Consider the following 12,446-nt stretch of genomic DNA (forward strand, 5'->3'; position numbering starts at 1 on the left):
GTTTTGTAGTTTAAGGCCTCCTGAACAAAAAATGTTAATGACAAAATTCAAAATAATGTTTCTTAAATTACAATACTGCAGAGTTTTAGAAAAATTGACTGAAATTTAATTTCTATTCAAAAAGTGCGGGGTCCTTTATTAAACAAAAATTAAAAAATCGATTCTCACAGATCTGTTCAGAATTTAGTTCTGAGTTAAAGGGAATAAGAATTTTTGAATTTGGTTTATAATTGTGGTCTAGGAGTTAATTTAAACCAAATTTTATCATTTTGTATCGCTGTGCGTCTAGTCGCCATCAGATGGCAACAGCAAGCAGGGAGCAGAAAGTTGCATCTGTCCTTATATTATATAATATAAAGATATATTATTTTTATATTTTATTATATATTTTTAAATCAGTAATCAATAATTTTCTATATCATATTTTATCAAAAATGAAAAAATTTTGTTAAAGAATTATGATTGGGAAATAAAAATTGAACAAAATGTTTTCTTTTTTTTTAAAAAAAAGAATTAAAATAAATATATTATTATAATATTATAATAACATAAATAAAGTCAATAGAATTAATTTTATTAACTTTATTTATGTTATTGCTAACATAAATTTTTTAAAAATTAACAAATTAACTTAGGTGCCAGTTTTAGTTTCATATTTTGTTGAAGGATTGTGATTATGAAATAAAAATAATTCCAAATTCTTTCTATTTTTCCAAAAAAAAACAAAGAATTTTGTTAAAAATTTCATCATTTTTCATCAATTAAAATTATTAGTTTCCCTTAAACCGAACCACATTGAATTTTTACTAAATCCTGAAAAAATTGGGCGAAATTTCGTTTTACACAATTCGTTAGGGCTCATTTAGAAAATAAATAAAAAATGAATTTTTTTTACCGTCGCAGCTGGGGGAGGACTCGCGCACCCCTCCGTCATAGCGTGTTCGTGATACATGAAGCTGTGAAGAAGAGTGTTGTTGGAATGTAGACCTCCCCCGGAGGCTTCCGCGCCGACAAGACTTCCCAGACCTCCCAGGCCTCCCGCGCCACCCTCCGACAGCTGGAACGTAGCGTACGGCGAGATGTCCTCCGCTGTCTCTGTAACCCACGAGAGGCATTGCCTACCTTTCAAATCTCGTCAAATCTCCTTGACCACTTACCGTATAATATTCCATTTACACACTAATGTTCCAATCGATTTCTAACAACCCAAAAAAAAAAAAAAAACAGAAATAAAAAAGATTTCTAGAGTCACGTATTTATTAGTCCCTCAAATTTTACTTTCCCTAATTTTATTCCTTATGAAAATTTATAAAAGAAAATTGCCAATAGGCCTTTTGTTTCCTAACATTTTCTTGCGACGATAGAAAAATGAATATTCCCCACATTAGTCTGAATTTTTTTTGCGTGTCGATGTAAAGATTACCGAATTTTTATTTAGAATTTTATAAATTAGACTTTATAATGATCCGAATTTTCATATGGGTCAGAATTCGTAAAATCAGCACAGAAAATAAAAAATATTTTTTTTAAAACGAAATATAGTAAAAACAGTTCTATTAGACCACAGAAATGTTTCTACACAGCGAAAAATAGTTATTTATGATACAAGTGCGTAAAGTGAGTGTGACGTTTGCAGCAAATCACACGAGTATAATCAGATTTACGCACGTGTATCATACAACATTTTTTGCAACACCCACCTCTAAAGTTAAGTACCTACTATGAAGAATTCCAACTCTCTATTAGAATAATTTCGATTGTATAGAATAAAAAAAATCAATTAAAGATCAGGAAAAATATCATTAACACAGTTTTCCTAAAAGTATCAAATTGAGACCAAAAATTGCATCAAATCTTTGCAACGTTTTGATGCACATAAGTTATATCAAAAAGAGATCATTTTGTGTATCATTTTTAGAAATGATACACGAAACGGTCTCATTTTTTGATGCAAAAAATTGAATCAATTTATATCAATCATGGCCGAATTGAATCGATTGAAAATTAAACGAATTTTTTTCAGATATTTTGGTAATAGTACAATTGCGGAGACCATTTCACTATTTAATTTAAAAATGAAAATAACAGAAAATCAAAGACAATGTGCAATTCGATAATTAAAAAGTGACAGCTTATAAACATAACCTAAAATGCATGAGAAAAAATTTGTCGATAAAATCAATATAGCCGAGCTTTTTAAAAGGTAGATGGCAGTTTTGCTTTTTATAAAAACGATTCAGAAAAAATTTAAAGAAAGAAAATAGATGAGTGCTGCCATCTACCTTCTAAAAAACTCAGCTATATTGATTTTATCGACAAATTTTTTCTCATGCATTTTAGGTTATGTTTATAAGCTGTCACTTTTTAATTATCGAATTGCACATTGTCTTTGATTTTCTGTTATTTTCATTTTCAAATTAAATAGTGAAATGGTCTCCGCAATTGTACTATTACCAAAATATCTGAAAAAAATTCGTTTAATTTTGAGTCGATTCAATTCGGCCATGATTGATATAAATTGATTAAATTTTTTGCATCAAAAAATGAGACTGTTTCGTGTATCATTTCTAAAAATGATACACAAAACGATCTCTTTTTGATATAACTTATGTGCATCAAAACGTTGCAATAGAAAAAGATACAACCAAGTTTACTGTGAAGCAGTAGTAGTATATAAATTTAAAAGTAAAGTTTTTTCTTTAATTTTGTGGTTTTGTATGGTCTAAAACAATCCTTATATTATGTGAGTAAAATTTCGGTGCGTAAAGTAAATTTCAGTGCGTAAAGTGAATCACTTTACACACCGTTTTAAAAAGAGCTTCTTTACACACACTTTTCGGTGTGTAAAATTTAACTTTAGAGGTTAGTTGTTCTGTTCTGCGCCTTTTCAAAATTTGAAAAAATCCTAAAATACTCTTAAAACTCTAAAGAATCGAAATCCGTTGAGAAAATTTATGTGCACTTATTATTTTAATAATAATGATAAAAATCGTGTTTCGCGGCATACAGCATTGTCGAGACGCTCAGGGCGCACTCACACCTTTTGGCTGCCTGCCTGCCTGCAGGAGTTGTCATGGCAACGTGTAGGAGTAACAGAGAGAGAAAATTCAAATTTGAATTTACTATCTCTGTTACTCCTTCACGTTGCCATGACAACTCCTGCAGGCAGGCAGGCAGCCAAAAGGTGTGAGTGCGCCCTCACCCGTATCTTTTGGCGCGCGCGTTTTCAATAAGTCTAATTGAATCTAATACTTTAATTTATTAAAACAAGTTGTAATTCAGATGTTCATTACATGAACATTTTGCTTCCTCTTTACGATCAGCAAAAATATTTGCTTCCTCATGGAAAAAGCATTAACATTGAAATAAACATACAAAAATAATATAATAATAATATAAACATTTGAGTACCTATAGATTTGAGTTAAATTTAAAGAATTAATGGAAGTTAAAACATCAAAAATTCACATTTTAGCTGAAATTTCTGAAAATTAAAGAAAAATAATATATAATTTTTAATTATTTACAATTATATCGGTTTGTTTCAATGCAAGGAACACAATTATTTTATATTTAAACTTGAATTTAAATAAATACAAAATTTTTCAGCTAAAATGGGAATTTTTTTTTAACTTTCATTAATTTATTAAATTTACCTCAAATGTATACTTTATATATACCAATCGATTTGTTTTCATGCAAGGAATACAATTATTTCATATATAAACTTCAATTTAAAAAATCACAAAATTTTATTGCCAAAATGTGAATTTTTGATTTTTTAACTTTCATTAATTCTTTAAATTTAAATTAAAACTATACTTTATATATACCAATTGATTTGTCTTGACGTAAGGAATACGATTTTATTATATATAGCCTTAAATTTTTCTATTTAAAAATTTTTTCGACGAAAAAAAATTTTTGGAAAAAAGACGATAAAAATTTTTTTTCTGGGTATTTTTTAAAATCCTATGGTCAGATTTGAGATATTAATATGATAAATGAGCCTACCAAATTTTATCTAAATCCATTAAAACCTGTTAGAGTTATCGTCTAAACAAAAAAGGGATCCACACACACACACATACGTATACATCCGGACAATTGATCAGGATCTCATATAACATGTTTCTATATAGAAAAAAATTTGTTTCCGACACTTTGAAAATTTTTATAAACGAAAGGACTACAAAGCTTCCTCTACGAGGAAGCAAAAGTAGTTTTTAACAGAACTAAAAATATATTTAAAATTTATTACACCCAAATTCGACAAACCCAATTTTACAAATTTTGGAAAAAAATTATTTTGAGGTAAAATTTGTTGTTAAATAATAATTAATAAACATTTTGTATTTTTTCTTAAAAGTTAGTGAACAATTGTAATTTTTATGCAATTCTTAAAAACAATAGCTCATTTTGCTCTTTAAAAGATTTTCAACAATTCTGTTTGTTGAATTTTATTAAAAATATTTTGTTCAAAACTTAATAAACAAATAAAATTTTTATTTTTTATATTTTTTAAACAAACCATTATTTAAAAAAAACACAAAATAAGAATTGAAGAGAATCATTAAAAAAAAATGAGCCATTGTTTATAAAAATTGGTTAAAAATTAGAAATAACTTTTAAGAAAAAAATACAAAATGTTTATTAATTATTATTTAACAACAAATTTTAACTCAAAATAATTTTTTTCTAAAATTGTACAATATTGCGGATCTGTCGAATTTGGATGTAATAAATTTTAAATATATTTTTAGTTCTGTTAAAAATTACTTTTTAGTTTTAGGTTATGTTAATGGGTTGCACTTACTTAAATCAAGTAAATAATAAGTTACATAATTAATTTTAAGGGAATAATTAAATGTATTAATTTAATTTTTCTAATTAATTAATTAATAACACAAGTCTGCAAAAAAAATATTTCCGTTGTCAGAGATCGGGAAGTCATTTCCCGTAGTTTTTGGTGCTCTGAATCTGAATCTGGCAACGAAAACCTTCCATCACGTTAGGATTTTGAGAAAAATGGTAACAGTTTGATTTATTGAAATTGGTCCATTCGTTTACGAGAAACAAGGATTTGTTTAAAAAATGACAAAAAAAAATCATTTTGCAATAACTTTTGTAAAAAAAAAAAAAATTTTCGCTTGGTAGAAACATTTCTGTGGTCTAATAGAACTTTTTTTTTTGTATATTTCGTTTTAAAAAAAATATTTTTTATTTTCTGTGCTGATTTCACGAATTCTGACCCATATCGAAAATATTTTATTTATCAAAATTTTGATTTAATAAAATTTCTCTTTAACTCAACTTTTTTTTTCTAATAAATCAAATTTTCAAAATGTAGAATTTGTTGGCTAATAATTGAATAAAGGCAAGAACCATTCACTAAATGAACATATCGAACTCGTTTTAATGATTCTTGAGAAATAAATGAAAAAAAAAAAAAAAAATGTCCAAGGCAGCTCAACAATTGTGTTTGATTTGAGCTTTACCTACAAAAACAATAATACCAAACCTGTCTTTCGTCCGTATCGTAACAAAGATTCACCTGGAATCTTCTCTGGACCTCCTGAGTTGGCCTGCTGAAGAGCCACCTTGTGGATAGTGGCATAATACCGTTCCCTCTGGGTTTCGGCGTTCTGTTGATTCTCCTGAGATTCCTTCATCGGCCTCTGTACTCGGTCCCCCGAATATCCTGTAAATTGAAAAATTTTTTATATATTTTTTTTTCCTTTCACGAAGGTTTTCTATTAATTGATAAAAAAAACTAGTAAAAATACTTATAACGTAAGTTATGAATGATTTTTGTTATTTTTTATGCTGCATTATTAAAAAAAATTTAGTTAATTTTTTCCTTAGCAATTTGAATAATGAAAATAATTAAAATTTGTTTCCATTTCCAAGATTAAAATTGATGAAAAAAAAAGAATTTAAATTAAGTTTAATGAGAATACAAATTTAGTATATATATATATGTGGAATTCAATGAAAGAGGGGAATTTAATTGAAATTAAAAAGTGTATATATGAAAAAGTGCTGAGAGATTTTTCCAATACCATTCAATCAAGTTCTACTTAAATACGAACGATGATGAAAGCAAACTAGAATTTAAAAAACTCACTGTTTTTCCAACGCAAAGCGAGAGTAACTGCAGCTGCAAAAAGTGCCACTGCAGCAATCGTCAATGGCAAAATAATTTTCACGTCTGCATAAAATGGTATTCCTGCAATAAAGCCACGTTTCGAGAGTTCTGGAGGAGGTGGCTCTGAAAATGTTCAATTATTATTATTTATCAATATAGTAATATTTCAAATTGATTTAGTAGTTTATTAATTAAATTTCATATATTTAATTAATTTTATTTAAGAAATAATTTCCAATTTTAATATCTCGTTTGATTTATTTTTTTTGTATTTATTCATCGTATTTTAATTCTTTTTTTCTTATTTTTATATTTGTAAATTTTTCTCTAATTTTTCTAATTTTTACAAAATTAAATTTAATAATTACAATTTAATTCTCTATTTCAAAATAATTAAAAAAAAAAATTAAATTTAAATAGGATAATTCTTTTTGAAAATTATATAATTTACAAAAGAACAGAAAATTCTTTTACCCTTAATTAGAAAATTTCGTATGAATAAAACGATAAAATGAGAGACATTTTTGTTTTAATAAAAGTTTACTCCAACGTTTCGAAATCTAAATGAATTCCTCTTCAGGAAGTCTATTAAAATTAAAATTAATTGTCAAACAAACACAATAAATAATAGAAATAAAATAAACTACAATAATAAATTAAATTTTAAATAATCTTATCAAATTAAAACAGATGTCAATTCATAGAGTTTATAGTCAATAGCAGTGTCAAATTAAATAAAAACAAAAATGAAATAAAAAAAAAATCCTAACGTTGAAGAGACATAGAATTTGAAGTTGGAATATAAAATTTTCAATAAATGAATTTACTATAAAATTAATTAAGTAAAATAAATTATTAATTTTAAATAATCGAAAAGGAAAATTATAATTTACGTACCAATTAAATGAATCCATTTTAAAAAACAAGTAATAAATAAACGTACATACAAACAATAAATAATTAAATAAATAAACACAATAATTGACTCCTTATAATAAATTTGTAAATTGAACAGAAAAAAAAACAAAAACAATTAATATGAGAAATAGAGAATAACGAGATGAGAAATTTACCATTTCAAAATGTTAGAAATAAAATTCAAAATTATTTCATATGACTTATCAAAATTTTTTAAATCTGTCTTTTTATTTAAACTATTTAAATTTCGATTACGAAACGTTTGAGTAAATTTTTATTAAAACAACAATGGACCGAATGTTATTGTTTTATTCACACAAAACCTTCTAATTACAGGCTTCGAACCATATAGTAAGAGACTAAGAAAAGTATGAAAAAGTATCAGTTTAAAAAAAAAGTATCAAAAAAGTGTCATCTTTAAAATAAATTAAAATTAGTATTCTAAGTTTGACATTAAAGTGTAAATATTTTTTTGTCTAAAAAAATTGAAAGAAAAATTCTGAGGAATAAAATTAACATTATTTTTCTCTTGATTATTAAAAAAAACTATCTATTGTTAAATTTCGATTAACTTTTTGTTTTTGGCACAACGGTAGAAGCGTATGATTATTCCACAAAAATGAATTTTCACATAAATTTTTATTTTACAAAATAGCATTTAATATATAATTTTTTTTTAAACGAATGTTTACTAAACGGAATTTTCAAAGTACTGAATTTTTATTTGATAGAAATTTTATTTTACAAAGTTTCTCTTTACCCAACTGTTTCCTGAAATGAGTTTTAATTTAACATATTTTTAATTTATTAGAATTTTCATTCAATAGAATTTTAAGTAATTTGAATTTTATAAATCTTAGAACTTGGAATCGGAAGCTTATATAAAATATTTAGTATTTTAAAACAATTTCAATTAAAAATATCCAAAAAGTCAATTATTTCTAAAAATCTTAACTCGAACTCTTCCAAAATTCAATTATTTTTAAAATTTGTATCAAATTCTTTGCTAAATTAATAATTTCAATCCAATTATTCAAAAATTCAATTAAATAAAACATTTTTTAATTAATAATTCTCTAAAATTCAATTATCTGTTTGAAACTTTGTTAATAATTTTCAGCAATTCTAATTTACAAAAATTTTAATTCCAAATCTTCTGAAATTCAATTATTATTATAAAATTTTGATTCAAATTTTTTATTAAAATAATTATTTCTAATAACTTTAATCAAGATCGAAGCATTTCAATTATTTAAAACATTTTTCAATTCAAAATACTCTAAAATTCAATTACTGTCTGAATTTCGGTTAAATTAGAATTATTTAAAAGAAAACAGTTGGGTAAAGAGAAATTTTGTAAAATAAAAATTCTGTTAAAAAAAAATTTGACAAATTAAAAATTTTATTGAATAAAAAGATATTTTAAAAAGAAATTATGTTACATGCTATTTTGAAAAATGAAAATTCGTGTAAAAAATAATTATATAAACCAGTAGTTCACGCGGCCAATAATAAATCATCAATTTGGCGAGCTCTTAGGAATCAAAAAATTTGCTATTTAAAATTCTTGAATTTTTATCATTTTTAAAATTGTTTTTTAAAAAAAAGTAGCATTTAGTGGCTTTTGGACAAAATTAGTAGTAAAAAAAGTAGCCTTGTTGAAAAAAAGTATCAAAAAAATAAAAAAGTGTGTCACTTCGAAGCTTTATATTTCTTTGTACAAAATATCTTTCATCAAAAATTATTAATTTCCCAAACTGAAAAAAATGTTAAGTTAAAAAAACAAACGTAAAAAATAAATTTTTTTAAAAATACTCTCATATTTGTAATGCTCTTAATTATAACTTGTATTTGTTTTTTCTGTTAAAATTTGTTTAGAATAAATAAAAATTAAGTATGAATATAGATAACTGATTGGAAATTTTTCGAGGATTTTGAATTTGGACTTAGTTTTTGTCTATATAACTGCGCATGCGCACAAAAAAGCAAATACTGTGAGGAAACCTTGAAAAAATTTGAATTAGCTCACTATTTTGCATAAAAATGGTTAAAAACTCAAAGTATGCAAATTTTAGGTATAACCATTTTAAAGTATAGCTTTTCAGCTATTTTTCATGAAAATTAGAGCCAAATCGAAATAGGTGTTTTTGAGTTATGAATTTAAAAAAAAAAAACAGTTTTTTTAATCTACTGCGCATGCGTTTAGAGATAGCTCAAAAATTCCAACGGCATTGGATTCTTTGTAAAATTTCCCATCGACTAGTACCTTTCCAATTTTTTTTTTTTTTTTTTTTACCAAAATTAACATTTTTTCGAACAGAAATGGATTTTTCAATCTTCATTTTGAAGGGGGGGGGGGGGGGGACGAATTCAACACAAATAAACTCTACACAAGAAAATACTGCACCGCTAACTGTACACGAGTCAATTCTCAATAAAATTAAATAAAAATATATTCTTCACAATTAAATACTACATCGAAAAACCCTACACAATAAACTATTTACTAGAAAATTAACTTCATAAACTCTACACAAATAAACTCAACACATTAAGATTTAGAATTAGAAAAATGAAAAAAAAAAAATTTTATAATTCTACACAAATAAATTTACTACATCAGTAAATTTTACACAGCTATAAAAAATAAAAAATTAAATTCGAAACAATTAAATTTTACACAGATGAAAATAATATTTTCTTTATTTCCGATTATTTATAAAATTCTACACAATTAAACTCAACATTTATAAATTCTACATAATAAAAATAATAATGTAATATTTATTTGTGTAGAAATATAAAAAAAATATTTTTATTTTTCTAATTCTAAATCTTAATGTGTTGAGTTTATTTGTGTAGAGTTTATGGAGATAATTTTCTAGTTAATAGTTTATTGTGTAGGGTTTTTCGATGTAGTATTTAATTGTGTAGAATATATTTTTATTTTATTTTATTGAGAATTGTGTAAAGTTTTCTCGTTTTGAATTTTATTATTTTCATTTAATATGTTAAATTTTGAATGTGTACAGTTTATTTATGTAGGATTAAAATATTTTTATTTGATGTGTAGAATTTATAAATGTTGAGTTTAATTGTGTAGAATTTTATAAATAATCGGAAATAAAGAAAATATTATTTTCATGTGTGTAAAATTTAATTGTTTCGAATTTAATTTTTTTGTTTTTAATAGCTGTGTAAAATTTACTGATGTAGTATATATTTGTGTAGAATTATAAAAATTTTTTTTTTCATTTTTCTAATTCTAAATCTTAATGTGTTGAGTTTATTTGTGTAGAGTTTATGAAAATAATTTTCTAGTTAATAGTTTATTGTGTAGGGTTTTTCGATGTAGTATTTAATTGTGAAGAATATATTTTTATTTAATTTTGTTGAGAATTGACTCATGTACAGTTAGCGGTGCAGCATTTTCTTGTGTAGAGTTTATTTGTGTTGAATTCGTACCGCCCCCATTTTGAAAGATGTCACTTTTCACGAAATTAACGACTGTGAGTGTTCTTTATGAGATAGGGACTTGAAACTTTGGCTAGTTGAGTATTTTTAGAGGTAGAATACACCTAAAAAATTTGAGCCAAATCGATAACTTGTCACCGACAACTGTTCGTTTTACCCGTGGAATTTCTCTATAATTTAGAAAAAAAAAAAAAAAAAAATGATATCCAAAGTTTTAATTAAAAATAATTCAGATTTTTAAGTGTTCGATTCGAGAATCACAAAAGTTAAAAATTTCGTGGATTTGCCCATTTATACTTATCGGACGTTAAACATTCATTTACGCTTTTTTTCTAGTATCCATTTGAAATGATCTAATTAATTTAATTTCTAGAATATAAATTGTATTACAAACCGCCTTCTTTCGTCAATGTGATAAATGTAAATTCGGCTTCATTGCTGCCGGCGACATTGTGAGCTTCGACTTTTAGCTGATAAACCGAACTTGGCGCAAGATTAGTGACAATAAATCGACGTTGCATCTTGACGCTGTTAGACACCAAAGTCCAATGAAATTCGTTGATTGGTCGATATTGTATAACGAAATAGAGAATTGGACATCCATTATCAGGCCAGACATGAAGACGAAGAGCAAGTGTTGTGGAATTTGGAGCTAGAAAAGCTGCCGATGGTGGAATTCCCGGTGGTTGTCCTTGTGTTCGTACTGATAGAATGGGCGAAGATGGACTATTTCCAATTTTATTGTGTGACGTTAAATAAAGATGATATGTGTTACCACACAAAAGTCCCTGTAAACAAGAATAATATTGTACATATAGAAAAAAAACATAAAATTTTTTTTTATAAAAAAATAATTAATAATTAATAATATAATATATATATATATATAATGTTTAATAATTTAAAATTAAGTGGATCAAAATTGAGAGTGGTGCCTCCTCGTAACAATTAATCTGTCGATATAGTTTTTATTAGTTAAAAACGTTTATCGACGGAAATCGAATCATTAAAAAAAAAAATTTTGTAAAAGTGATGTGACAGAAAATTTTTATTCTAGTATGCAAATTGTATAAACAAATAAATTTTGTAGGTTTTAAATTTTTTTCTTAAAAATTGATATTTCTTCTTTTAGAAAGTACAATTAATAATATTATTTTAATTATTTAAATGTTAATTAATTTTTTTTTCTAGAGGTCTGCATTTCCGTGGATAAACGTGCTTAAATAAATTATTCGTTGATTATATTATTTAATCTGAATGAAATAAAATTTACTTTCCATCTATTTAATGACCAAAAATAAACAAAATAATACATAAACACACTACGTATTTGTCATTTATTTTACTTGAATATTTTCGCGTTATTTTAGGAAAAAGAAAAACCTCAACTTTCGATCTAAAATAAAAATAATAAAAAAATATTTCTATTATAAAAATGAATATTTTACAAAAATTGTTTGCCTATTGCAATGCACATGGCTAATAAGAATATTAAACTAAAATTACGATTTGCTTTTGATACCACTCTTGGAAAATTAATCATGTTGGTACTTTGGTAGAAATCGTTAGATAGCCTCTGACAATTAATTTTCCGTAGCTTGACTTTGAAAATGTTATTTAATAATATTATTTTGTAAAATAATCTTTACTATTACTATTATTATTATTATTATTTGTGACGCTCCACGAGAAAAGGGACCTAACGTGCTTTTGACTTAAGGTTCATTCACTGTGTCATTGCACGGTAAAAGCGAACCTTAAGTCAAAAGCACGTTAGGTCCCTTTTCTCGTGGAGCGTCACATTTATTGATTTAAAAAATAAATCGTGTTGGTAGAAATTGTTAGATAGTCCCTAATAACTGGTTCTCCTTTCGTAAAGTAATTTTTAATTTCTTTTTACGATTAG

At 25.2% G+C, this 12,446-nt stretch overlaps 1 protein-coding gene across 4 annotated transcripts in view; it reads right to left on the reverse strand.

Annotated features, from left to right (window-relative positions):
• LOC127289503 (cell adhesion molecule Dscam2-like) overlaps window positions 1-12,446 on the reverse strand; it is a 159,919-nt gene that overhangs the window by 42,856 nt on the left and 104,617 nt on the right. For 3 of the 4 annotated variants that reach the window (XM_051317469.1, XM_051317467.1, XM_051317471.1), the window contains exons 21-24: window positions 10,935-11,328; window positions 6,128-6,271; window positions 5,522-5,701; window positions 896-1,095 (exon numbers count right to left, since the gene is read on the reverse strand). In XM_051317469.1, the coding sequence (XP_051173426.1) occupies window positions 896-1,095; window positions 5,522-5,701; window positions 6,128-6,271; window positions 10,935-11,328 (918 nt within the window). The remainder of the gene's footprint in view (window positions 1-895; window positions 1,096-5,521; window positions 5,702-6,127; window positions 6,272-10,934; window positions 11,329-12,446) is intronic. The other variant, XM_051317470.1, reaches the window with a different exon arrangement.

Source organism: Leptopilina boulardi, unplaced genomic scaffold (assembly GCF_019393585.1).
Source record: "Leptopilina boulardi isolate dan_hultmark-lab unplaced genomic scaffold, ZJU_Lbou_2.1 LbouV2_43, whole genome shotgun sequence".
NCBI lineage: Eukaryota > Metazoa > Arthropoda > Insecta > Hymenoptera > Figitidae > Leptopilina > Leptopilina boulardi.